General features: G+C 49.4%; 1 protein-coding gene across 6 annotated transcripts in view; it reads left to right on the top strand.

The window, feature by feature from the left end:
• pelo (pelota mRNA surveillance and ribosome rescue factor) overlaps positions 1-24368 on the top strand; it is a 29882-nt gene extending 5514 nt beyond the window's left edge. The window contains exons 4-13 of one of the 6 annotated variants that reach the window (XM_072271888.1): positions 1094-1184; positions 7916-8079; positions 8456-8516; positions 9094-9255; positions 10924-10970; positions 11990-12063; positions 14672-14743; positions 16208-16282; positions 23493-23524; positions 24048-24368. In XM_072271888.1, the coding sequence (XP_072127989.1) occupies positions 1094-1184; positions 7916-8079; positions 8456-8516; positions 9094-9255; positions 10924-10970; positions 11990-12063; positions 14672-14743; positions 16208-16282; positions 23493-23524; positions 24048-24142 (873 nt within the window). In that variant the 3' untranslated portion in view covers positions 24143-24368. Of the gene's footprint in view, positions 1-1093; positions 1185-7915; positions 8080-8455; positions 8517-9093; positions 9256-10923; positions 10971-11989; positions 12064-14671; positions 14744-16207; positions 16283-20367; positions 20967-23492; positions 23525-24047 lie in introns of those variants that run through there. The other 5 variants (XR_011887724.1, XM_072271889.1, XM_072271887.1 and 2 more) reach the window with 5 other exon arrangements.
• Positions 24369-25402: the final 1034 nt, after the last annotated feature.

The following is a 25402-nucleotide window of genomic DNA, read 5'->3' as shown; positions in this document are numbered from 1 at the left end:
TTCAGTGACTTGGAATTTTTCTTGTATCCATCTCCTAACTTGTGCTTTTCAATAACCTTTTTCCAGAGTTACTTTGTCTTTGCAGTGTAGTTTTTGCCAGGATAATTTCACCAACATTTGAACCTTCTAGATACAGGTGTAATTTTACTACAGTCAATTGAAACACCTTGACTGCACACAGATGATCTCCATTTAGCTAATTAAGTGACTTCTAAAACCAATTGGCTGCACCAGTGATGATTTGGAGTGTCATATTAAAACAGGTGAATACTTAAGCATTCAATTATTTTGTGTTTTATACAGGTTTCCCCCACTATCCAAAGGTAGCGTTCCTATGAAACCGTTCGTAAGCCGAAATGGCGTAAAGCGAAGAAGCAATTACCATTAATTTATATGGGATCATTTTTTGAGCGTTTCCAGACCCAAAAAAATAACCTACCAAATCATTACCAAATAGCACATAAAACCTAAAATAACAGTAACATATAGTAAAAGCAGGAATGATATGATAAATACACAGTCTGTATAAAGTAGAAATAATGTATGTACAGTGTAGTTTCACTTAACAGAATCCGGAAGATTGAGCCAAAACCAAGTTGTAGAAAAAAATCAGCACGTACACGCATGCGCACACACCTGCCCGCGAAAGGCTTCACGGTCACGGTAGTCTTTCTCAGGGTAAACACAAGTTTAAAGCAGGCGTCTTTTTTCATAAAAGCAAAATCCTTCTTTCGGTTAGCGAAAACAGGGACTAATGTAGGTCTTTCGTAAAAGCGAAGTGGCGTAAAGCGAACATTCATAAAGCAGGGGACACCTGTATTTGTAATTAATTTAGATCACTTTGTAAAGATCTGTTTTCACTTTGACACTAAAGAGTCTTTTTCTGTTGATCAGTGTCAAAAAAGGCCAAATCAAATCCACAGTGACTCAATGTTGTTAAACAATAAAATATGAAAACTTACGGCGGGGGGGGGGGGGGGTGGAGGCAGGTTGAAAACTTTTTATAGGCACCATATATAGGTTAACAGATCTCCTGAGTCGCAGCTGACTTGAATGAGTGTGTACCTTCCCCTTCCTCCCCACCCACACACAGATGGGTGCCTACCACACCATCGAGCTGGAGATGAACCGGAAGTTCACGCTGGCCAAGAAGCAGTGGGACAGTGTGGTTTTGGAGCGGATTGGTGAGTCAGCTGTGAGGCGGCTGGGGATAGGGGTTCCTGCAGTCATTCCCACTGGCAGTTCGGCAGTGCCAATGTCCTCACTCTTTGCACTTTGAGACAGACCCCATGCTTTCTCTCCTCCACCTCCCTGCCACTCCCTCACTCCCCCTTCCACACTCCCCCCCCTTACTCCATTTCCCAACATTGCTGCTCCCTTTCTCCCCTCTCCCCCTCAACTCTCTCACCCTCCCCCTCCCTCTAACCTGTGCCTCCTCTCTCTTGGTCCACCGTACTGTCTTTCTGACTTATCTCTTTCTATCTCTCGTCCAACCCACTCACTCCCTCTATTCCACTCTGTCTCTTGATCATCCCTTCTCTCCCTCTCTCTCTCTATAGTTCACACCCCTCTGTCATACTCACCCCTCCTCCCTCTCTCTTGCTTACCTCCCCCACCTCTCCCTCTTGCTCACCCTACCCGCCTCTCTTCCTTCCTCCCCGTCATCCCCTCTCACTGTCTGCTTCTCCCCCTTCCTTTGGGGACATTCCACTACAGCGTGTTTCTCTTGATCTGGGACATCGGAGACTTGGGGAACTGTGGACTTTTGTTCTCCTGAGTTGTGAGATATGCTGGGGCTTGAGTGTGCACGTCTTAAGGTTACGACTGTATGGGGTGTTGGAAAGCAAAGTGGAGTTTACTGTCATTTGCACGTGTCTGTGTGTGCACAGGTGCCATGAGAAACTTACTTTCCGCAGCATCACAATCACAGAGCATCGGACTCTGTCTCCACTTCTCAGTAAAGCAGTCAGCATTGTCAAAGATCCCATTCACCCCAGACATTCTCTCTTCTCCCCCCCCCCCCCATCGGGGCGAGGATACAAAAACTTGAAAGCACTACCAGTAGCTTCGACCCCGCTGTTAGAAGTCCTTTGGACGGTTCCCTAGACAGATACGACTTTTGACCTCACCGTGGCTCTTGTACTGGTGCCAGTGAACCACAGTGATGCTGTGTGGGTTGTGGACAATATGTCTACATTCCCTTCAATATATACCTCTTTTGAATTACTCTCCCTGCAATGCGCCTCTAAGCAATGTGCTTTAAAATCAACTTAATGATCTACAGATTTCATGAAAGTCTCAGCAGACCAGGCAAGCACAGCACTTTTAAATGGACACAGGTTCACCGCCATGGCTGGTGGGGGTGGGGGGGTGGGGTGGGGGGAAGGACTCCGAACTCGGCTGAAACGCAGAGGAATGAGGCCCCCTGGATCCAGCATCTCAGCAAACGTGTAGTCGCTGGAGAACAAAACTGAGGACCTGATGGCAAGATTGCTGCGTCGGAGGGAAATGAGAGACTGTTGTATTCTGTGTCTGAGTGATTCATGGCTACCTCCTAGCACACCAGGTTCAGCGATCAAACTAGGAGGCTTGTCGATTTTCCATATGGACTGAAATGCTGATTCAGAAAAGGTAAAAGGTGGAGGTGTGTGCTCCGATGTGGTGGTTTTGTCGAACACCTAACGGTCAAATGCTGTCTATTCTATTTACCCTGGGAGCTCTGCTCCATAATCCTGACCGCTGTTGACATACCACCAGTGGCTGACTATAATCAAGTGCATGATGCATCTCCAAACAAGAAACAGTCCATCCCTACACATTTCAAATCATAGTCAGGGACTTCAGCCAGATCCCTGCCCAGTCACCATCAGCATATAACCTATAGCACACACTAGATCACTGTTATACTAAGATACAGAATGCCTACCTTTCCATGCCCAGACTGCATTTCGGTAAATCGGATCACTTGGTTGTCCTTCTACCTGCATATAGGCAGTCGCTAAAGAGCAAGGCTCCGGGGATCAGGACGAGGAAGAGGTGGTCATGAGAGGCCAAGGAGCAACTACGGATTGTTTCGAGTCGGTGGACAGGGCCGTGTTGAAGGACTCACCTGTGGACTTCTATTAAAACAGTTGTAGATGAGTGTGCCCCCACAATATCGTTCAGCATCTACCCCAATCAAAAGCCCTGGAGGAACTATGAGATGCGCAATCTGCTGAGGGTCAGATCAGAGACATTCGAGTAAGATGACCAAGAAAGTTATAAGAGGTCCAGGTATGATCTCCGGAAAGCCATCTCAAGGGCAAAGTGGCAATTTCGGACTGAACCTGAATCAACAAAGGGTGCTCAACAGTTGTACCAGGGCTTGAATGCTATCATCTCTTATAAAGTTAAATCAAGTGATATAGATGATGGCTGGCCTTCATTTCCAGATGAGCTCAATGCCTTTGACTGTCAAAACATGGATGAACCATGACAAGGTCCCGCAGCCCCCAATAACCCTGTCATTTCAGTCTCAGGACTCAGGAGAGTGAACCCATGGGAGGCATCCAGCCCAGGTGAGATAACCGGCCAAATACTCAAGACCTACACTGATAACTGACTGGAGTGTTCACTGAGATCTTTAACCTCTCGCTTTGGTGATCTGAGGTACTCATCTGCTTCAAGCAGGCTTCAGTTACACTGGTGCCCAAGAGGAACGTCACTTACATCCACAGTGACGAAGTGTTTTGAGAGGTTGGTAATGAAACTTACCAACCCCTGCCTGAAAAATGACTGAGATCTGCTCCAATTTCCCTATCGAGCAACAGGTCTACAGCAGACACCATCTCATTTGTTCTTCGCCCAAGTCTAGAATATCTGGACAAAAAAGATAATACATCGGGATGCTGTTATCGACTACAGCTCAGCATTCAATATCATCATCCCCTCAAAATTATTCAATAAGCTTCTAGACCTTGGACTCAATTTCTGCTTGTGCAGTTGGATTCTGGATTTCCTCACTTGCAGAAACCAGTCAGTTCAGATTGGCAACACTATCTCCTCCACGATCTCCATCTGCACAGGTGTAACACAAGGCTCTATGCTTGGCCCCCTGCTCTGTTCACTTTAAACTGTCTAGCTCAGCACAGCTCCAGTGCTATATTCAAGTTTGCTGACAACACCACTGTTGTAGACCAAATCAAAGGTGGTGATGAATCAGCATATAGGAAGGAGATTGAAAATCTGGCTGAGTGGTGCCATATCAACAACCTCTCACTCGATGTCAGCAAGACCAAGGAGCTGATTATTGACTTCAGGAGGAAGAATCCAGAGGTCCATGAGCCAGTCCTCATCAGAGGTGGAGAGAGTTAGCACCTTTAAATTCCTCAGTGTTATTTTGGAGGAACTGTCCTTGGCCCAGCACATAAGAGTAATTATGAGAAAGCACGGCAGAACCTCTACTTTAAGAGTTTGCAAAGATTCAGCATGACATCTACAACTTTGGCAAACTTTTATAGATGAGTAGTGGAGAGTGTTGGCGCGTGGCCAAGTGGTTAAGGCATTCGTCTAGTGATTTGAAGGTCGCTAGTTCGAGCCTAGGCTGAGGCAGCGTGTTGTGTCCTTGAGCAAGGCACTTAACCACACATTGCTCTGTGACGACACCTGTGCCAAGCTGTATGGGTCCTAATGCCCTTCCCTTGGACAACATCAGTGGCATGGAGAGGGGATACTTGCAGCATGGGCAACTGCCAGTCTTCCATACAACCTTGCCCAGGCCTGTGCCCTGGAAACCTTCCAAGGCACAAATCCATGGTCTCACGAGACAAGTGGATGCCTATATAAAGTGGAGAGTATATTGATTGGCTGCATCACCTGATATAGAAACACCAATACTCTTGAACGGAAAAATCTTACAAAAAGTAGTGGATACGGCCCAGTCCACCATGGGTAAAGCTGTCCCCACCGTTGAACGCATCTACGTGAAACACTATCGCAGGAAAGCAGCATCCATCATCAGGGACCCCCACCACCCAGGACATTCTCTCTTCTTGCTGTTGCCATCAGAAAGAAGGTACAGGAGCCTCAGGACTCACACCACCAGGTTCAGGAACAGTTATTGTTCTACTGCTACCACCAAAACAAATTCCAAGAGTGATCATAAACCCGATTCTGATCTGGGTCTCTATTGTGGATTGAGAGTAGGAGGGGGGAACCCCTCACCATCAGGCTCTTGAACCAAAGGGGATAACTTCACTCGCCCCATCATTGAAATGTTCCCACAACCTACAGACTCACTTTCAGGGACTCTTCGTCTTATGTTCTTGATTTTAATTTCTTATTTCTTCTTCTTCTTATTGTTTCTTTCTTTTTTGTATCTACACAGTCTGTTGTCTCTCGCCACTGTTTGAACACTCAAGTTGGTGCGGTCTTTCATTGATTCTGTTGTGGTTATTATTCTATAGATTTATTGAGTTTGCCCATAAGAAAACAAATCTTAGGGTTGTATATGGTGACATATATGTACTTTGATAATAAATTTACTTTGAACTTATTGTTTATCTGCACCTCACTTTCTCTGTAGCTGTTCAAATTATTCTGTATTGTTATGGTTTCTGACAAAGGGTCTCGGCCCGAAACGTCGACCGTACCTCTTCCTAGGAAGAGATGCTGCCTGGCCTGCTGCGTTCACCAGCAACTTTGATGCATGTTGCTTGAATTTCCAGCATCTGCAGAATTCCTCGTGTTTGTGTTTTTAAATTATACATAAATTAGTTTGCGTATCATAGAGGGCTCAACTAATTAAATGCCTCACTAAGCTAATCCCTTCACCCTCCACAATGTCCATACAAATCAAGGTAATAAAATGGAAAACTATTTAACAGTTGCAGAGAGGGAGCACAGTACAGGCAGACAATAAGGTGCAAGGACCACAGTGAGGTAGATTGTGAAGTGAAAAGTCCGTCTTATCGTAACTAGCAGATCATTCAATAAAATATAACTGCGGGGTAAAAATGAAAGTAAGTTTAAATTTATTATTAATGCTTATGCCACCATACTCACTGGAATTTAGAAGAATGAGGAGAGATCTCATTGAAACCTATCGAATATTGGAAGGTGTAGATAGAGTGGACGTGGAGAGGATGTTTCCTACGCTGGGGGAGTCTAGGACCAGAGGGCACAGCCGCAGAAAAGAGGGACATCCATTTAGAACAGAGATGATGAGGAATTTCTTTAGCCAGAGGGTGGTGAATCTGTGGAACTCTTTACCACAGGCACTGTGGAGGCCAGGTCATTGGGTGTATTGAAGGCAGGGGTTGATAGGTTCTTGATTAGTCAGGGCTTTGAAGGTTATGGGGAGAAGGCAGCAGAATGGGGTTGATAGGGAAATGGTGGAGCAGACTCGATGGGCTGAATGGCCTAATTCTGCTTCTATGTCCTGTGGTCTTATATGCTACCTTGAGATTCATTTTCTTGCAAGCATGTAGAGGAAAGTAAAGAAAAACAATAGAACTTGTGAAAAACTGTGCATAACAAAGACTGAGAGACAATGTGCAAAAGAAGACAAATCATGAAAATAGTAAAAAGTAAATGAATAATGTTGAGAATGAGTCACAGAGTCTTTGAAAGTGAATCCATTGGAGTCTGTAGGTTGTGGAGTAGAGGTGAGTGAAGTTATCCATGCTGGTTCAGGATCCTGATGGTTGTGGGGTAACAACTGTTCCTGAACCTGGCAGTGTGTGACTGAAGACTCTTGAATCTCTTGCCCAGTGGTAGAAGCTATCCTTTAGCATGCCGGGATGTGATTTCAGGCGTTTTTATCTTCTGCCCAGTGGGAGGGAGAAGGGAGAATGTCCGGACTGGGACGAGTCATTGATTCTGCTGACTGCTTCACCGAGGCAGTGGGAAGTGTAGACAGGGTCCACTGTGTCTACCACCCTCTGCAGTTTCTTTTGGTGACGGGCAGAAGAGTTACTGTACCAAGTCCTGATACATCTGAGTAGGAGCTTTCTGTAGTGCACCGATTTAAAAATCGGTAAGGGTCAAAGAGGACATGCCAAATTTTATCTAGGTGTCCATGTGCGTCTGTGGTATCTGTCTCCACCACCCCCACCACCCTTGGAGCTCATTCCAGGTACCTGCCACTCTCTGTGTAAAAAAAAAGTTCTCCAAGCACCTCCTTTGAACTTATCCCCTTCACACCTTAAACGGATGCTCTCAATTATTAGACATTTCAAACCTGGGAAAGAGATACCAGACAACTACTCTATCTGCACTTCTCAATCATCTCATAAACATTTATTTTCTACACAAAGAACACAGTTAGATCAAAGGCAAAGTCCATGATAGCACACGATAGTGTTGTTTTACTGCGCTGGTGATCAGGGTTGTGATTGGGGTCAAGAACCTGCTGGTTGAAGGGAAGTTGCTGATCCTGAACCTGTTGCTGTGGAACTTCAGGCTTCTGTACCTCCTGCCCAGTGGGAGCTGTAGGGAGATGACAAAGCCCGAACGTTGGAGACCTTTGATGGTAGATGTTGCCTTTTTGAGGCAGTACCTCCTGAAGATACTACCGACGGTTAGGGAGGGATGTGGTCCTCTACTCCCTGTGCTTCTAACGTTCCTGCACATTCAGATTGCCGTACCAGACCATGATGCAACCAGTGAGGACACTTCCAACAGTGTATCTGTAGAAGTTTGTTTGTGTTCGGTGACAAACCAAATCTCCTCGAGCTCCTAACCTTAGGACAACCTCACTAGGGGAACTTCCCAGAGTTCTGATCTCCGAATTTCAGGAAGGTGGCAGGGGAAGGTGTTTGACAAATTGGGATGTCCCATGCCGAGCCTCCAGGATGTTCAGAGAGGCAACACTGGGGTGAGGGAGCTGCCTGGGCAATGTGTTCTCACCCGTCTCCTCTCTTCTCATTGGCTGCAGAACAGGCATGTGACCCAGCGCAAAATGCAGATGTGGCGGCTGTGGTGATGCAGGAGGGTCTGGCGCACATCTGCTTGGTGACGTCCTGTATGACGGTGCTGAGGGCCAAGGTGGAGAGCACGATCCCCAGGAAACGGAAAGGCAGCTGTTCTCAGCACGACAAGGTGAGGTGGTGGGGTGATGGTGGGGGAGGAGAGCGGTGTCTGACACCCAGTCCCAGCAGGAGGGAGGAGGATGGTGTGTCCGGTACGCAGTTCCAGAGGTGGGGAGAGGACGGTGTGGCCAGCACCTGATCCCAAGGGGGTGTGAGAGGGTGGTGTGTCCGATGCCTAGTCCCAAAGGAGTTAAGGAAGAGAAAGGTGTGTCTTACACCTGGTTCCGGAGTGGAGGTGGGGAGAGGTCCCAAGCGGGGAGAGGACGGTGTGTTCAATGCCTGGACTTGGAGAAGAGAGGGGAAGGGTGAAGATGGTTTTTGATACCCATGGTGGGCTTGGGGAGTGGACATTCACTCACTGACCTGCTGACCACACTCTGTTCTAGGCCCTGGAGAGGTTCTACGAGTCCGTCATGCAGGGGATCATTCGACACATCAACTTCGATGGTGGGTGTCCTCTCCACCCTCCCTTCCATCACATTCCCCCTCCCCTATTCCCCTCTCTCCCCCCACCCCTGTTCCCCTCTCTCCACCCTCTTCTATCACATTCCCTCTCCTCCATTTCCCTCTCACCCCTATTCCCCTCTCTCCCCCTCCCTCACCCTCTCCTCCCCTCTCTCCCCCACCCTCCCTCTCTCTCTCCCCGTACCCCCTCCTCACTCTCTGTCCCCACCCTTCCCTACTCATTTCCTCTCCCCAGCCTTCTCTCTCTAACCCTCTCTTTCCCCACCTCCCACCACCTCTCCTTCCCCCATCCCCCACTCTCCCTCTTCTCCTATATCTTCCACTCCCATCTGTCCCACTCCTCCTTTCCTTATTCTCTTCCCTCTCTCCCCTTTCTCCCCATCTCTCACCCCTCTCCCCTACCTCTATCCCTTCCCCCTTTCTCACCCCTGCCTCTCCCCTCTTTCTCCCCCGCTTTTCCCCTCTCTCACCCTACCTTCTCTCTGGCCCCTCTCTCTTCCCCCTTTTCTCTCCCTCCCCAGACTCTGACACGCTGTTCCCTCTCTCCCCCACACCTCAGTGGTGAAGTGCGTGTTGATTGCCAGCCCTGGTTTCGTCAAAGAACACTTCTGCAATTACATGTTTGACCAGGCAGTGAAATCCGATCTCCGGCTCATCCTCGACAACCGCTCCAAGTTCCTACAGGTTCACTCCTCCTCTGGGCACAAGTACGCCCTTAAAGGTGAGCCTTCTAATTGGGGTTAGTCCATGCATTCCACATCCGCCACGTTACCTCTCCCCCATCTACATGTCACTCCCTACTTTCCTGAGTGGGTTTCGTCCATGCATTCCCCATCTGCCACATTACCTCTCCCCCATCTACATGTTAGGAGTGTGACAGAACACTCCCCTAGGTCCAACAACTCTCGGGAAGCTCGGTGCCGTTCAGGTGCATGCTTGATCGGCTTCCTACCCCCCCCCCCCCCAAAACACCACCTCCCTCCATTGGTTCAACACACTGCGGTCGCTCACCCAAACCTCGTGCCTCTCCTGGCCAGCACCACATGCAGGTTCCCCATACACCCCACAACCCTCTCTCACCGGCTTCACTGTGGCCAGGACTGAATCCTGGATCTCCCTCAATCAACGGCGCCATTGGAGCCCCGACACCAGAACAAACAGCAGACAGCTCACACTCAACGTTCCCTTTAACTTTTAGTACAGTTGCGTGGACCCAGCATGGCTCTGAGCAGCACACACAAAATGCTGGTGAACTCGGCAGGCCAGGCAGCATCTGTAGGAAGAAGTACGGTCGACTTCTTATTTTGTTAATGAAGTCAACGAGCTCAGCATGCGTGCAGGAAGCAGCACCAATGCAGTTGTCGATGTAGCGAAGGAGAAGTGGGGGACAGATGCCAGTATAGGCTTGGAACATGGACTGTTCCACAAAGCCAACAAAAAGGCAGGCAGGAATAGTCCATGTTCCAAGCCTATACTGGCATCCATCCCCCACTTTTCCTTCGCTACATCGACAACTGCATTGGTGCTGCTTCCTGCACGCATGCTGAGCTCGTTGACTTCATTAACAAAATAAGAAGTCGACCGTACTTCTTCCTATAGATGCTGTTTGGCCTGCCGCGTTCACCAGCATTTTGTGTGTGTTGCTTGAATTTCCAGCATCTGCAGATTTTCTCATGTTATGGCTCTGAGCAGGAAGTTTTTGCCTGAAAATAGTGTGGTGCTATATTTTTGTAATATGCATACTATGAATATTGGATTGAAAATTGAAAAATCGCATACTTTTTATTTTATTTATTACTTGAAGGGTGTAATGGAATACAGTACAACCAAGAAAAGCTTTCACGTTTTGTAAACTTTTACTTGCTGCGCGGCAACAAAGGCTAAGTGCATGGGAGCATTTCCGTTACTGAGTGGCCGTGTGCCAGCACAGCTTAGCGGGAACAGTGCTCACATTCACCTTCTCGGAGGTGATTAGGGATGGATGATGAACATAGACAATTTCCCACCTTCGTGAGGGGATGCTTAGGGATGGGTGATAAATGTTGGCAATTTCCATGCCTTCCCAAGGGGGTGATTAGGATGGGTGATAAATGCTGGCAATTTCCATGCCTTCCCAAGGGGGTGATTAGGATGGGTGATAAATGCTGGCAATTTCCCACCTTCCCAAGGGGGTGATTAGGGATGAGCGATAAATGCTGGGAAGATCCAAATAGCGTCCGATGTGCAGATGGGAACAAAAGGAGCTGAGTCCCCTTGGTAGGGGGGTCTGCGCAGACAGGAGTGGGTATGGGGGTGGGTGGAGAGGTGAGGTCAACTAATCTTTGGGTGGCGTGCGGGGAGCTGAAAGATTTCAATCAGTGCCTCTCATCCTTCCCACTCTGTTTCTCAGAGGTACTCTGTGACCCCAACGTGACAGGACGACTGGCCAACACGAAGGTGAGGTGTGGGGCTTGGTCTCTGTTATCCTCTCCCTGACTTTGTGAACCCTCCCTCCCCCATTGCCATAAATGCCACCCTTCCTTATGCCCCCCCCTCCTCTACACACCTCCCCATCTCTGACACCCTCCTTCCCCTACACCACCTCCCTTTTCCATGAACCCTACCCACCCCTACACACCTCATCTCTGACACCCTCCTTCCCCTACACACCTCCTCATCTCTGACACCCTCCTTCCCCTACACACCCCCCGTCTCTGTGACCTCTCCCCATCTCTATTAATTCCACCCACAACTACACACCTCCCCATCTCCGTGACCCCCTCCCTCCTCTTCACCGTGACTCCTTCCCTCCCCTACTCCCTTGTCGTCTCTGTGATCTCTTACCTCCCCTACACCCCCTCCCATTTCCATCACTCCCTGCCTTACCTAGACCCCTCCCCTCCCCCACATCCCTCCCTCACTAACTGATGAGTCCATACCCTCGGAATCAGAGGCTGAAGGAATGTGGAAGTGAAAGTGAAAGGAGGGATCATGTGATCATTGTTTCTGCGGACAGTGTGCGGAAAGGATAGGGAGCAGAGGGGGAAGGAGAGGGAGAATGAGAGAAGGGGTAGAAGGAGGGAGGAGACAACAATGGAGTGGTAGTGGGGGGGAGGGGAGAGGTTGAGAGGAGGAGGAGTGAAGGGAGAAGGAAGGAGCCTTTTAAAAGGGAGGGGTTGAGGAGGGGAGAAAGTAGGGAAGAAGGAGGGAGGGGAAAAAAGGAGAGGGGACTGGAGAGAAGGGGGATTGGAGTGGAACAGAAGGGGGCGAAGGAGGGGAGGGTAGAGAATGAAAGGGGGAGAAGGAAGGAGGGGTAGGACAGGTAGGGAGGGTGGAGTTCAAGAAGGGGAATCGATGGAGTGGGGAATTGAAGTAGATATCCACTTTGGTTTCCCTTTCCCACACCCCCAGCCCCACTTACATCTATATTCTCTGTACCTACTTAACCTGCCCCTCTCCTCCCCCACCCATAACAGGCAGCTGGGGAGGTGAAAGCACTGGAAGATTTCTACAAGATGCTGAAACAAGAGCCGGACCGAGCCTTCTACGGGTAGGTGTGGGCGAGAGGAGTCCTTGCGGTGAGGAAGAGGATTCTGTGGGGTGGGTGAGAGACAACTGAAAAGGGCAGAGAAGGGTAAGGTGGGGGGATGAAAATAAAGAGAGGAAGAGAGTGTGAGGCAGAAGCTCCCTCCCCCCCTCTGCTCCACCCCCTCCAATACTTGCCCCTCTCCCCTCTCTCTCTCCCTTCCCCTCCCTCTCTCCCTCTTTCTCTCCCTTACCCTCCCTCTCTCCCAACTCCCCCTCTTCCTCCCCTTCTCACACCATTTCCCCTCCCCTTCTCTCCCCATTTCCCCTCCCCTTCTCTCCCCATTCCTCCCTTCTCTCCCCACTCCCCCTCCCCTTCTCTCCCCACTCTCCCTCTCTCTCTCCACCCCACTCTCCCCATTCCCTCTCTCCCCCTCCCCCTCTACCCCTCCCCTCACTGCCCCACTCCTCCTCCCTCTCTCCCACCCCCTCCCTCTCTGCCTAAATCACAGCCTCACTGGGCGTGTCTCAGCACAGAATCAGAAGCCCAGGTGTGTTTTCAGAAGTTTGCAACCTCCCAGATACTGGGAAAGAACCAGGGGATTTCTGCCCAGCTGCTTCATTATCGTGGGAGGATCATTAACCCTTTGCTATCACCGTGATAGGACAATGTGGTGGAAGCTTCACTCCGTCTAACCTCAGGAATGTATGATGGGACAGTATGGAGGCATCTTCACTCTGTGATTGACCCCAGGGAGTGTGTGATGGGATGGTGTGGAGGAACTTCACTCTGTGTTTGACCCAGGAGTGTGTGATGGGGCAGTGAGGAGGGAGCTTCACTCTGTGTCTGACCCCAGGGAGTGTGTGATGGGATGGTGTGACGGAGCTTCACTTTGTGTCTGTCCCTGTGAGTATGCAATAGGATGGTGAGGAGGGAGCTTCCCTCTGTGATTGATCCTGGGAGTGTGTGATGGGATGGTGTGGAGGAACTTCACTCTGTGTCTGATCCAGGAGTGCCTGATGGGACAGTGAGGAGGGAGCTTCCCTCTGTGGCTATGTCCACACTACGCCGGATAATTTTGAAAACGAAGCTTTTTCTCTTCGTTTTGATCCTCCATCCACACTGAACCGGCGTTTTTAGCCCCCGAAAACGGAGATTTTCAGAAACGGTCTCCAGAGTGAATAAATCTGAAAACACCTAATATCTGTTGCAGTGTGTACGGGGTAACCGGAGCTTTTTAAAACAGCTGTCATGACGTGCTGGAACAGATGGTGGCAGCCCGGCATTTCATTGTTCTTATTATTCTTCTTCTTATTATTACTACTTTATTGTCGCCAAAGATTGATATTAGAGCGTACAATCATCACAGCGATATTTGATTCTGTGCTTCGCAGAACCTAACAATTTTAGAACAGACGGCAACGAGACTGAAGCCAGAAGAGTTAGAAATGTACTCACCAAATACTTCGACCCATAGCTTACTGAATGAATAAGTATACTCACTTTGCCCTGTTTTCTGTCCTTGCTTGTATGAAGGTAAGGACAGAAAACACCCTCCGCCACCTCCAGTTTAAATTCCATGCAGAATATTTTGGAGGATCAAGAACCAAGGTGGTTTACCTATTTATGCAAGTACTGTACTTCTCTGACAATCGATGTGTAACAGCCGAATGTAACATCGTATGGAAATACAAGATAACACTGATGCAGACATGTTTTATACATTTAACAAGGTGCTTTATTAATGCAACAGAGTTAGTCAGTTTTTCAATGTTCGTCGTCAGCCGGGTCATACTGCCCGTGAACTCCCTGTCAGTTGCCTCCATACGCTCCAGTATTTGTTTTTTTTAGTCTTAAATCCTTCTGCGCGAGAGCCAAGAGCAATTCCTTTGAAGTTTTTCTACTCTGTAACTGGACAAACGTGCACCAGCTATACCATTTCCTCTTCGCTTGTTTGCTGTGTGCCCTGCGCATGCCCAGTAAGAGGAGATTTGCCCAAATATCCGTCTAATGTGGACAGAGATATTTTGAAAAACGCTTAGTGTGGACGCCTGTCATTTTTACTCGAAACTGGCGTTTTCAAAATTATCCGGCGTAGTGTGGACATAGCCTGTGACTGACCCCAGGAGTGTGTGATGGGACAGTGTGATCTCACTAACCAGGGTTTACTGTTGGTGCAGATGTTAATTTTGGTAATCGGTTCTGTGGTGAAGGGTGTCAAAAGTAACAAAACTAAAACCGTGGTGTTGTGGACCTTGTGGAAGGTAGATGGTCTTTGTAGGTTACAGTGGGGCATTGACAGGACACAGAAGTGGCAGATGGAGTTCAACCTGGAAAAGTGTGAAGTGATTTACCTAGGAAGGTCGAACTTGAGAACAAAGTACAGGTTTAAGGTGAGAGAGGAAAGGTGGAAAAATGCAGGCTTTTCCCATGTAGGAGGCAGTGACATATGGAATGAGCTGCCACAGAAGTGGATAGGCGGCTACAATTAAAAGACACAAAACAAGCACGGACAGGAAAGGTGGGCTAAATACAGGCAGGTGGGAGCAGCTCGGGAGAGCACAAGGGTCAGGAGTTGGCAGAAGGACCTGCTTCCATGGTGTTAATGCATGAATTCTGACCCCTGCCCCAGGGTGAAGCAAGTGGAGAAGGCAAACGAGGCCCTGGCTGTGGAAACCCTCCTCATTTCCGACAGTCTCTTCAGGTGAGTTCACCTCTCACTCCCGTTCCCCTCTCAGTTGCGGGGTTGGGGTGGGTGAGTGTAATTTGCCCAGATCACTCCTGGCCTTCCATGAGAGGGAAAAGAACTTCTCCCACCATGCCGCCTGCACCCTGCCTCTCTCCCCCCACAGTGGACCTGGGGCGAGCGCACAGCAGAATTCCACAAGTGACTGAAGGAGGTGGCTGGTCCCAGGAGAAGAGGGAGGAGTTGTGGAAGGTGAGGTCTTTCTCCTCCCTCCCATCCATCCCACCCTTCCTCTTTTCCCCCTCTCTGAGCCCTCCACAATCCCATTCCCACCATCCCTCCGTCTCTAAGCCCTCCACAATCCCATTCCCACCATCCCTCCGTCTCTAACCCCTCCTGTCACACCACTGTCTCTCTGACTCTCCCTTTCCCTCCCTGACACACTCACACACTCTCTCTCTGTCTACCCCTCCCCCTCCCCCTCACTCTGTCTCCCCCTCTCCATCACTCCATCTCTCTCTCCCTCCCTTTCTCTGTCTCACACACTCCCTCCTTCCCGTGTCCCAGTCTGCTGAGCTAACCACTGTTGAGTTGTGCTTGTCGGGCCTAGATGAGTACCTTTGATCCCTCTTGCCTTTCATGTCTCCCTGCCAGGGAATTTTCTGTGCCTGGGCTCAAATTGTCTCCCATCCCTCCCTCTTGCGTCCCAGATTTGGAATGAATCCAGATTCCCGGCAACTCTACATAATTGGAATACTTTTCACTAACCCACCAATCCCGCCTTACCCTCCCTGCTCTTTCCCCCCTGCTTGTGTACAGCGAGGTCCCTCCATCCCATTCATGATGTATGTCCTACCCTCTGTCCCTCAACACTCCTCACCATTCACGGTGTGTCCTACCCTCATACACTGAACTCCCTCTGTCCCTCGTTACTCTCCACCATTCAAGGCGTGTCTAACCCTTGTATACCGAGGTCTCTCTGTTTCTCAATAATCCCCACTATTCACTGTGTGTGTCATACCCTTGTATACCGAAGTCTCTGTTCCTCTGTTGTTTGATGTTCTAGTACCAGAACCATGCCGGTGATCCCGCAGTGGGTCTGACCCAGAGGAATACAGAGACAGGAGCTGTGCATGGTGATCCCGGTGTGGGTCTGACCCAGGGGAATATGGAGACAGGAACTGCGCCCACATATCCTGGTGAGGGGTGGGGGGGTCTGACCCAGAGGAATACAGAGACAGGAACTGTGCATGGTGATTCTGGTGTGGGTCTGACCTGGAGGATACAGGGACAGGAACTGTGCACGGTGATCCCGGTGTGGGTCTGACCCAGGAGATACAGAGGCAGGAACTGTGCACGGTGATCCCAGTGTGGGTCTGACCCAGGGGATACTGAGATGGGAAACGTGTGAGCACATGTCTCAGGAGGATACTGAGGCCAGAAACATGAAGACTACTCTTCCTCTTTCTTCCCCTTCAACAGGAGCCAAGACATCGCACAGCGAAATCGCTATGTCAAACTGGTGGACAGCGTGCGTGATAATGGGGGAACTATAAGGTGAGGGAAGCCTGGGCCAAGGCAGGGAGGCTGGGGCAGTTGGGTCCCGGCAGAGGTGGGACGTGTCCCTGTGACCCCGCTGCTGGTCAGATCGTCCACTGGCCTTGTATTCATTAGTGTCTTAAAGTTCAAGTTCAAAGTAAATTTATGAGCAAAATACATGTATTTTACCATATACATTGAGATTATTTACCTTTAGACATTTATGTGAAAAAAAGAAATACAATAGATTTTACGAAAATCTATACATAAACAGCTGAAGACCGACAAGCAAATATGCAAAACGAGACAAACTGTGTACAATAAAGTAAAACTGAGAACATGAGGTGTAAAGAGTCCTGAAAAGTGAGTCTGTAAGTTGTAGAATCGGTTCAGGGTAGAGGTGAGTGAAGTTATCCATGCCAGTTCAGGGGACTGATGGTTGTAAGGTTGTCACAGTTCCTGAACCTGGTGGTGTGGGACCGAAGGCTTCTGTATCTCTGACGATGGTAGTAGCAAGAAGAGGACGTGGCCTGGATGGTGGGGGTCCTTGATGATGAATGCATGCTGCTTTCTTGTGGCTGGGCTCCTTGTAGAGGTATTCAATGGTGGAGAGGACTTTGCCTGTGATGAACTGGACTGTATCCACCACTTAAGAATCATAGAGCCCTACAGCACAGAAACAGGCCCTTTGGCCATCTAGTCCATGTCGAATTGTAATTCTGCTTAGTCCCATCGACCCGGCCTGGACCATAACCCTCCATATCTCTCCCATCCACGTACTTATCCAAAATTCTTAAATGTTGCAATCAATCCCGCATCCACCACTTCCACTGGCAGCTCATTCCACTCTCTCACCACTTTCTGAGTGACAAGTTCCCCCACAGATTTCTCTTACATATTTCACCTTTCACCTCTAACCTATGACATCTCGTACTAGACTCGTCCAACCTCAGCAGGAAAAAGTCTGCTTGGATTTACCCCTATCTATACCCCTCATCATTTTGTATATCTCTATCACATCTCCCCTCATTCCCTACACTCCAGGGGATAAATTCCTAACCTGTTCAACTTTTCCCGATAACTCAGGTCCTCAAGTCTTGGCAACATTTTTGCAAATTTTCTCTTTATTATTTCATTCTTATTGACACCTTTCCTGTAGATAGATAACCCGAATTGCTCATAATACTCCAAATTTGACCTCACCAACATCTTATACAACTGCAGTTTAACATCCAAACTCCCTCACTCAGTACCTTGAATGCTGGGGCAGCCCACAAGTGTCACCACACATTCTGTCACCAACACAGCATGCCCGCAACGCTTGGCATAATAATACAGAGTATACCAGGCAACAACGACGAAACAAGCTCTGTTCTTCCCTCCCTACACACATACACAGTTAATATCCCAGAACTGAGCCTGTATCCCAATTAGTAGTTGCAGCCACTAGAGGAAATTAATCGTTTATGGAAGTGTTGACCTACACCATTGAAGCTCTGATGTGTGCATGCCTACCGTTCTGGCCAGACAGGTTATTTAAAACAATGGGCATTTATCTGAACAGTGCACATCTTACTAATGCGTGACTTGTTTAATAGGCTCCTTTGCTGGAATCCAGCTGGTGTCCTGAGAATCCTAAATGAATCACAAACAATTGGGAGTACCATTAAATCACGGATAGAGTGACGCGTGTCGTTTTGCAGTTCCCCTACGAGATCTTGTTTTCCTTCCCATCAGAATGCAAGTGGCTGAGTCCTCAGGACCAGTCTCACTTGAGGGACTTTGTTAGAGCCTTGCTGAAGTCCATGGAGACTACATCCACTGCCTTACCTTCATCGACTTTCCTGGTAACCTCCTTGAAAATCTCTATAAGATTGGCTAGACACAATCTAAATCATGTTGACTATCCCTAATCAGTCCCTGTCTATCTAAATACTTATGTATCCGGTCTTTTAGAATACTTTCCAGTGACTTACTCATTACTGATGCCAGGCTCACTGGCCTATAATTTCTTGGCTTATTCTTAGAGTCTTTCTTGAACTAGGAAACAGCATTAGCTATCCTCCCATCCTCCAGCACCTCACCTGTTGTGAAGTATGTTTTAAATATCTCTGCCAAGTCCCCCACAATTTCTGTAGTAGCCTCCCACAGCGTCTGAGGGGAGACCTTGTCAGGGCCTGGGGATTTATCCATGCTAAGCACTTCCTCGTCTGTGATCTGTATACAATCCATGACCTCGCTATTGTTTTGCCTCAGTTCTATAGACTCTGTGTCCATCTCCCGAGTGAATGCAGATACAAAAATAAATGATTTAAGATCTCCCCATCCCTTTGGCTCTATGAATAGATGACCACACTGATCTTCAAGTGGACCAATTTTGACCCTTGCAATCCTCTTTACTCTTAATGTATCTGTAGAAGCCCTTGGGATTCTCCTTCACCTTGTCTGGCAGAGCAACCTCATGCTTTCTTTTAATCCTGTTTTCCTTCTTAAGTGTTCTCTTGCATTTCTTAAACTCTTCAAGTGCCTCATTTGTTCCTCCCTGCCCATATTTACCATGCCCCACCTCCTCCCCCTTAACAAGGGCCTCAGTAGATGAGCACTTCAGTATGTCCTGTTGGAGCACTTCACTGACTAGTAACGCTACCCTCCCTCTTTAATCCCCCTCGCTCTGTCACATCTAACCCTGGAACACCAAGCTGCCAGTTGTGTCCCTCCTGCAACCAGGTCTCACTAATAGCTACACCGTCATAATTCCACGTGCTGATCCGTGTTCTTTGTTCATCTGCCTTAGCTACCACACTCCTTGCATTGAAATAAATGTGACTCAGAACATTAGTTTTGATTCCTGTCTTTGTATGTAGGTTTAATATCTACTTCCCCTGCAAACACTCCACTAGCTGCCCTGGCACTCTGGGTCCCATCCCCCTGCAACTCTAGTTTAACCCCCGGAGCAGCACTAACAACCTTTCCTGCAAGGAAATTCTCTGTAGCCTTTGCCATTCCCGCATTGGTGTTTCCATACCAGACTAGGATGCAACAAGTTCAGATACTGTCCACCTTGACTGGTCTGTTATTGTCTGGGATACAACAAAAAGTCTTTGTCTGCATACTGTCTTGACAGACCACTCCATACATCAGCACACTGAAGTTTGGAAACTGGAAAGAGCACTGAGTTTGGGAGAGAGGCTGCACTTGGACTATTGCCCAAGTGGTTTAGATGGGGCAGAATTTGTTAGGTGCATCCAGGAGGGTATCCTAAATCAGTACGTAGCTAGCCCAATGAGAGGAAGAACCATACTGAGCCTGGCCAGATGACTGACCTTTCAGTGGGGGAGCAGATAGTGAACAGTGATCATAACTCATTAAGTTTTTATGTATGTAGATGCAGATATGTATGGACTTTGAAAAAGAATATTAAATTGGAACAGGGCAAATTATGTGAGTATTGGACAGGAATTAGGGGAAGTTAATTGGGAACAGCTGCTTTTGGGCAAGTCTTTATCTGACATGTGGAGGGTGGTTTAAAGACCAACTGCACAGAGTACGCGACAGGTGTGTTCCAGTAAGAAGGGAGGACAAGGATGACATGGTAAGAAAACTTCGAATGTCAGAATAGGTGGTGAGTTTAGTCAAAAAGTGAAAAAGGAAGTGTCCATAAGGTTTAGAAAGTCAATATCAAACAGAACCATTTGAGGATTATAAAGAAGCCAAAAAGAGGGAACTAAGAGAAACACACACACACACACACACACACACAATACTATAGGAATTCAGCAGGTCAGGCGGCGTATATGGAGGGGAGTAAACAGTTGACAACTTGGACCTAGACCCTTCATCAGGACTGGAAAGGAAGGGGGCAGATACTAGAATAAATAGGTGGGGTGAGGAAGAGGAGTACAGCTGGCAAGTGATAGGTGAGTTCGGGGTGGAGGAGGGGGGAAGGTGTACTGGGTGACAGAGGAGGGAGATGATGTGAGAAGTTGGGAGTGATGGGTGAAGTGGTAGGAGGAGGGCAGTGAACACATCTACAACTATGCTGAGATAGAGAGAGCTGAGAGTTTCAAGTTCCGAAGAGTGAATATCACCAATGTCCTTTCCAGGTCTAACCATGTTAATGTCACAGCCAAGGAGGCTCACAAATGCCTCCACTTCCTCAGGAGGCTGAAGGAATTCAGCACGTCCCGGTTGACCCTCACCTATTTTTACAGATGCACCATAAAAAGCATCCTGTTAGGGTGCATCACGGCTTGGTACGGCAACTGCTCTGACCGTGAGCACAAGAAACCCTGGAGAGTAGCGGACACAACCCGGCACATCACAGGAACCAACCTCCTCTCCATGAACTCTACCTACACTTCCCACTGCCTCAGTAAAGCTGCCAGACTAATCAAAGACCCCACCCACCCTGGACATTCTCTCTTCGCCTCTCTCCCATCAAGCAGGAGATACAAAAGCCTGGAAGCACGTCCCACCAGGCTCAAGGACAGCTTCTACCCTGCCGTTATCAGACTCTTGAATAGACCTCTTGTACAATGAGATGGACCCTTGGCCTCACAATCTACGTTTGTTATGATTTTGCACCTTGTTTGTTTACCTGCACTGCACTTTCTCTGCAGCTGTAACACTTTATTTTGCAGTGTTACTGTTTTACCTTGTTCTATTCCAGTGCACTCTGTAATGATCTGATCTGTATGAACAGTCTGCAAGACAACATTTTCACTGTATCTCAGTATAGGTGACAAAAATAAACCAATTGCAATAAAGAACCAAAGAAGAAAGAATCTGATCGGAGAGGACAGTGGGCATTAGAATAAAGGGAAGGAGGTGGGAATCAGAAGAAGGTGATGGCCAGGTTGTGAGAACGGAAGAGAGAAAGGAGTGAGAGGGTCACTAGAATGGGTGAAAACAAGAAAAGGTGAGGGGAGAATCTCTTATAATGAGTTCTGCCCCTTCCTTTCCAGTTCTGGTAAGGGGTCTCGGCCTGAAATGTCAACTGCTTATTCCTCTCCGTCGATGCTGCCTGACCTGCTGAGTTCCTTCAGCATTTTGTGTATGCTACTCATGAGTTCCAGCAGCTGCAGAATCTCTTGTGTCCCTGACTTGGGAGTATTATGTTCCCTCCCGTTTGGTCACCCTGGTGTGGAAAAGAAGATATTAATCTGGAAAGAGTGCAAGGGAGATTTCTGAGGATGTTGCTGGGACTTGAGAGACTGAGTTATACAGAAAGGTTGGGCAGGTAGAGACTTTGTTCCTTGGAGTGCGAGGGTGACATTATAGAGGTGTATAAAGCCATGAGGGACCAAAGTAGAGCAAATGCACACAAGTCTTTTTCCCTAGGGCTGGGGTGGGGGGGAGGGGGAATCAAGAATTAGAGGGCGCAGGTTTAAGGTGAGAGGAAAGACATTTAATAGGAACTTGAGGGACAACCTTTTCATTCAGATGGTGTCCATATGTGGAATGAGCTGCCAGAGAGGATGGTACAGTAACACCATTTAAAAGACACTTGGACAACATGTGGATAGGAAAGGTGTAGAGGGATTTGGCCAGATGTGGACAAATAGGACCAGCTTGGAAGGAAGTCTTGGTTGGCATGGACCAGTTGGGCGAGAGGGCCTGGTTATCTGCTGTGTGACCCTAATCAGTGGTAGGACAGTGGACAGTGTTGATGGACCTCAAGGATCCTCTGGACAAGTCCCTAGCTCCTTGAAAGTGGCTGCACAAGTTACCAAGCTCTTCACCTCCTCCTTGTCCAGGGAGAGGCGGTCCCATTGGGTCCTATCCCAAGTCAGATGAGGCAGAGATTGTTCGGAAGGAGGGATGGAGGTCGAGGGAGTATGAGGGTGGGGGGGGGAGGGATGGACCAGGGTGAGGGTGGGTGGTGGGAGGTCATCAGGGGGAGGCACTCACTCTAACCTTTTGTTCCACCCTCTCTGTCCTCATCCCTCTACTTCTCCCCTCCTCTCTCCCTCCCTCATCCCTCCTTCCACCTCTCCTCACCTCTCATCACCTCCTCTTCCCTTCCTGTCCATCTCTTCCTCCTCCATCTCCACTTCCCTCTCCTCCTCTCTCTCACCTCCCTCTCCTCCTCCATCTGCACTTCCCTCTCCTCCTCTATCTCCCCTTCCCTCTCCTCCTCCATCTGCACTTCCCTCTCCTCCTCTATCTCCCCTTCCCTCTCCTCCTCTATCTCCCCTTCCCTCTCCTCCTCCATCTGCACTTCCCTCTCCTCCTCTATCTCCCTTTCCCTCTCCTCCTCTATCTCCCCTTCCCTCTCCTCCTCCATCTCCCCTTCCCTCTCCTCCTCTCTCTCACCTCCCTCCCCTCCTCCATCTCCCCTTCCCTCTCCTCCTCTCTCTCACCTCCCTCCCCTCCTCCATCTCCCCTTCCCTCTCCTCCTCTCTCTCACCTCCCTCTTCTCCTTCATCTCCCCTTCCCTCCCCTCCTCCATCTCCCCTTCCCTCTCCTCCTCTCTCTCACCTCCCTCCTCTCCATCTCCCCTTCCCTCTCCTCCTCCATCTCCCCTTCCCTCTCCTCCTCTATCTCCCCTTCCCTGTCCTCCTCCATCTCCCCTTCCCTCTACTCCTCCATCTCCCCTCTCCTCCTCCATCTCCCCTCTCCTCCTCCATCTCCCCTTCCCTCTCCTCCTCTCTCTCACCTCCCTCCCCTCCTCACTCCTTCCTCTCCCCTTCACTCTCTCCACACTTCCCCCTCCCTCCCTGTTCTTCCTCCCCTCTTTCTTCCTTTTCTTCTCCCCCTCTCTCTCCCCATCCTTCCCCCACTCCCCTTCCTTCCCTCCCTCATACCCATCCCTCCTTCCTCTAACCACTTCCTTTCCCTCCTTCCCCTCCCTCCCCTCCTCTCTCCTTCCTCTCCCCTTCACTCTCTCCACACTTCCCCCTCCCTCCCTGTTCTTCCTCCCCTCTTTCTTCCTTTTCTTCTCCCCCTCTCTCCCCCCATCCTTCCCCCACTCCCCTCCCTCATACCCATCCCTCCTTCCTCTACCCACTTCCTTTCCCTCCTTCCCCTTCCTCTCCTCCCTCCCATCTTTCTCCCCTTCCTTTTCCCACTCCCATCTTCCTCCCGCTCTCCTTTTGTCTCCTTTTCTCTCCCCACCCATACTCCCTTCCTCTACCCACTCCCTTCCCCTCCTTCCCCCTCCCTTTCCCCATCTTCCCCCTCTCTCTCCCTCCTGCATCCTTACTCCTCCACATTCCGGCCACCACAGGATGTTTTCCAGTCTCCACGTCTCCGGAGAACGTGAGTATATCTTACCTCTGTGTGCACACCCCTGCCTTCCTGCCCCTCCCCAGCTTGATGGGATCTTCCTCTGCTGCCTCCCCACCAGCTGCTCTTGGCCAGTCCGTGGAGTCGGTCCCTTCTGGATCGTAGGACTTTATCCCCAAAACCAGCTCACCAGCCTGTGGGTGGGGCTGTGGGAGGCGGGAGGGGGTTTTCCCGAGAGGGGTCCTGACTCAGAGTCTTGACGGGAGAGAACACTAATATGAATGTGTGTCTCCTCTCCCTCCCTCTTTCCCAAACCTTTCTCTCCCTGCTGCCAACCCTTCCCCCTTCCATGATCTCTTTCTCCCCACTGAGCTCTGCCTCTCCCAATTCTCCCCCTTCCCTCTCTTTCTGACCCCCACCTATTTCCCATTCATCCCAATCCCCTCTGCACCTTCTCTTCTCTCTCTCATCTCCCCACCTCTCTTCCCCTCTCCCACTTCTATCTCTCCTCCCTCTCTCCCCCACTCTCCCTCTCCTTTCTCCCTTACTCCTCTAGAGCTCAGCCAGCTGACCGGAGTAGCTGCCATTCTCCGATTCCCGGTTCCCGATCTCTCGGACCAAGAAGATGATTCCGGCTCGGATGGGGACTAAAATGTCTGGAAGCTACACCTCCCGTTCAGACAGGCCTCTCTCCTGCCTCGGATTTGGGGCTGCAGGAAGTGGGGACAGAGGGGAGAGAGCTTGGAACCCCCTCCCTCCCCTCGACTGTCTTACTACGATCTCCAGCACAGACTCAAGATCAGAGGCAGTGGCCTTATGTTGGGACAATGGGGTGAGGGGGGGCATGTCGGCTAATATTAAAACTAGATGCAGCATTGTTTCTGTTGCTCGAGTTTTGGGGAGCTTCCCAGCATTCATTGCTCATCCCTCATCATCTCTCAAGGAAGCGGGATACTTGCCAGCATTTATCGCCAATCCCTCATCACCCCTCAAAAGGTGAGGCACTTATCGGCATTTATTGTCCATCCCTGATCTCCCCTCGAGAAGGTAGGAGGCTTCCCAGCATTTATTGTCTATCCCTAATCACCCTTTGAAACTGTAGAAATTGCCCGGTATTTATCTCCGAACCCTAACTGACCCTCTAGAGGGTGGCAAGATTCCCACAATACCCTCAGGGGAGGGAGTTCCGGGAATCAAACCCAGCCCCAGTGAAGTGAGGGTGATGTGTGTTCCAGTCGGGATGGCCTGGGACTTGGAGGGGTGTGGAGAGCCCGTGAGTAAAGGTGCTGCCCTTGTCCTTCCTGGCGGGGGAGGTGATGGGATTGGGAGGTGCTTTCAGAATAGTCCACGATGTGTATTGTCAATGGTCACCATGCATGCTGGTTAAGGGAGGGGTTGTTGTAGGGAGTGGATGGAGGTGTGGCTGATCAAGCAGACTCCTCTCCTGGATAATGTCGCGCTTCCCAAGAGCTGTTGGACTCAGGGATGTGGGGAGTGTCCCTGCCACAGTCCTGACCTGCAGATGAGGAGGTGGAAATGTGGTGGATGTAGAGTGCATGGACTAATTCCACCTGCAGTGGTGGGAGGTCTTGAAGACCGATGGATTCACCCATTCACTCCTTATGTTTTGAGCTTCGACGGGCACTGGAACCAGGCAGGGACTGCAGGACAGCAACATGATCTGTCCCATTCTGGGACCAGAAGTTAGACCCACCCTGCCCACTTCCCCATTGATTAGGCTCTTCTCTGTTCCAGGTATCGGGACAGGTCTGTCTTGCTCTCTCTCTATCTCTCTATCCCTATCTCTATCTTGCCTTCACTTTTTTTGTGTCCCCCCCCCCCGAAAGAGGCAATCATTTTATATTTACATTCAAATCAAGAGGACAACTAGTGTGTTTAGAGGACCACTCA

The sequence above is a fragment of the Mobula birostris genome, chromosome 11, assembly GCF_030028105.1.
Source record: "Mobula birostris isolate sMobBir1 chromosome 11, sMobBir1.hap1, whole genome shotgun sequence".
Taxonomy (NCBI): Eukaryota; Metazoa; Chordata; class Chondrichthyes; order Myliobatiformes; family Myliobatidae; genus Mobula; species Mobula birostris.
This window is presented reverse-complemented; position numbering and strand designations above follow the sequence as displayed.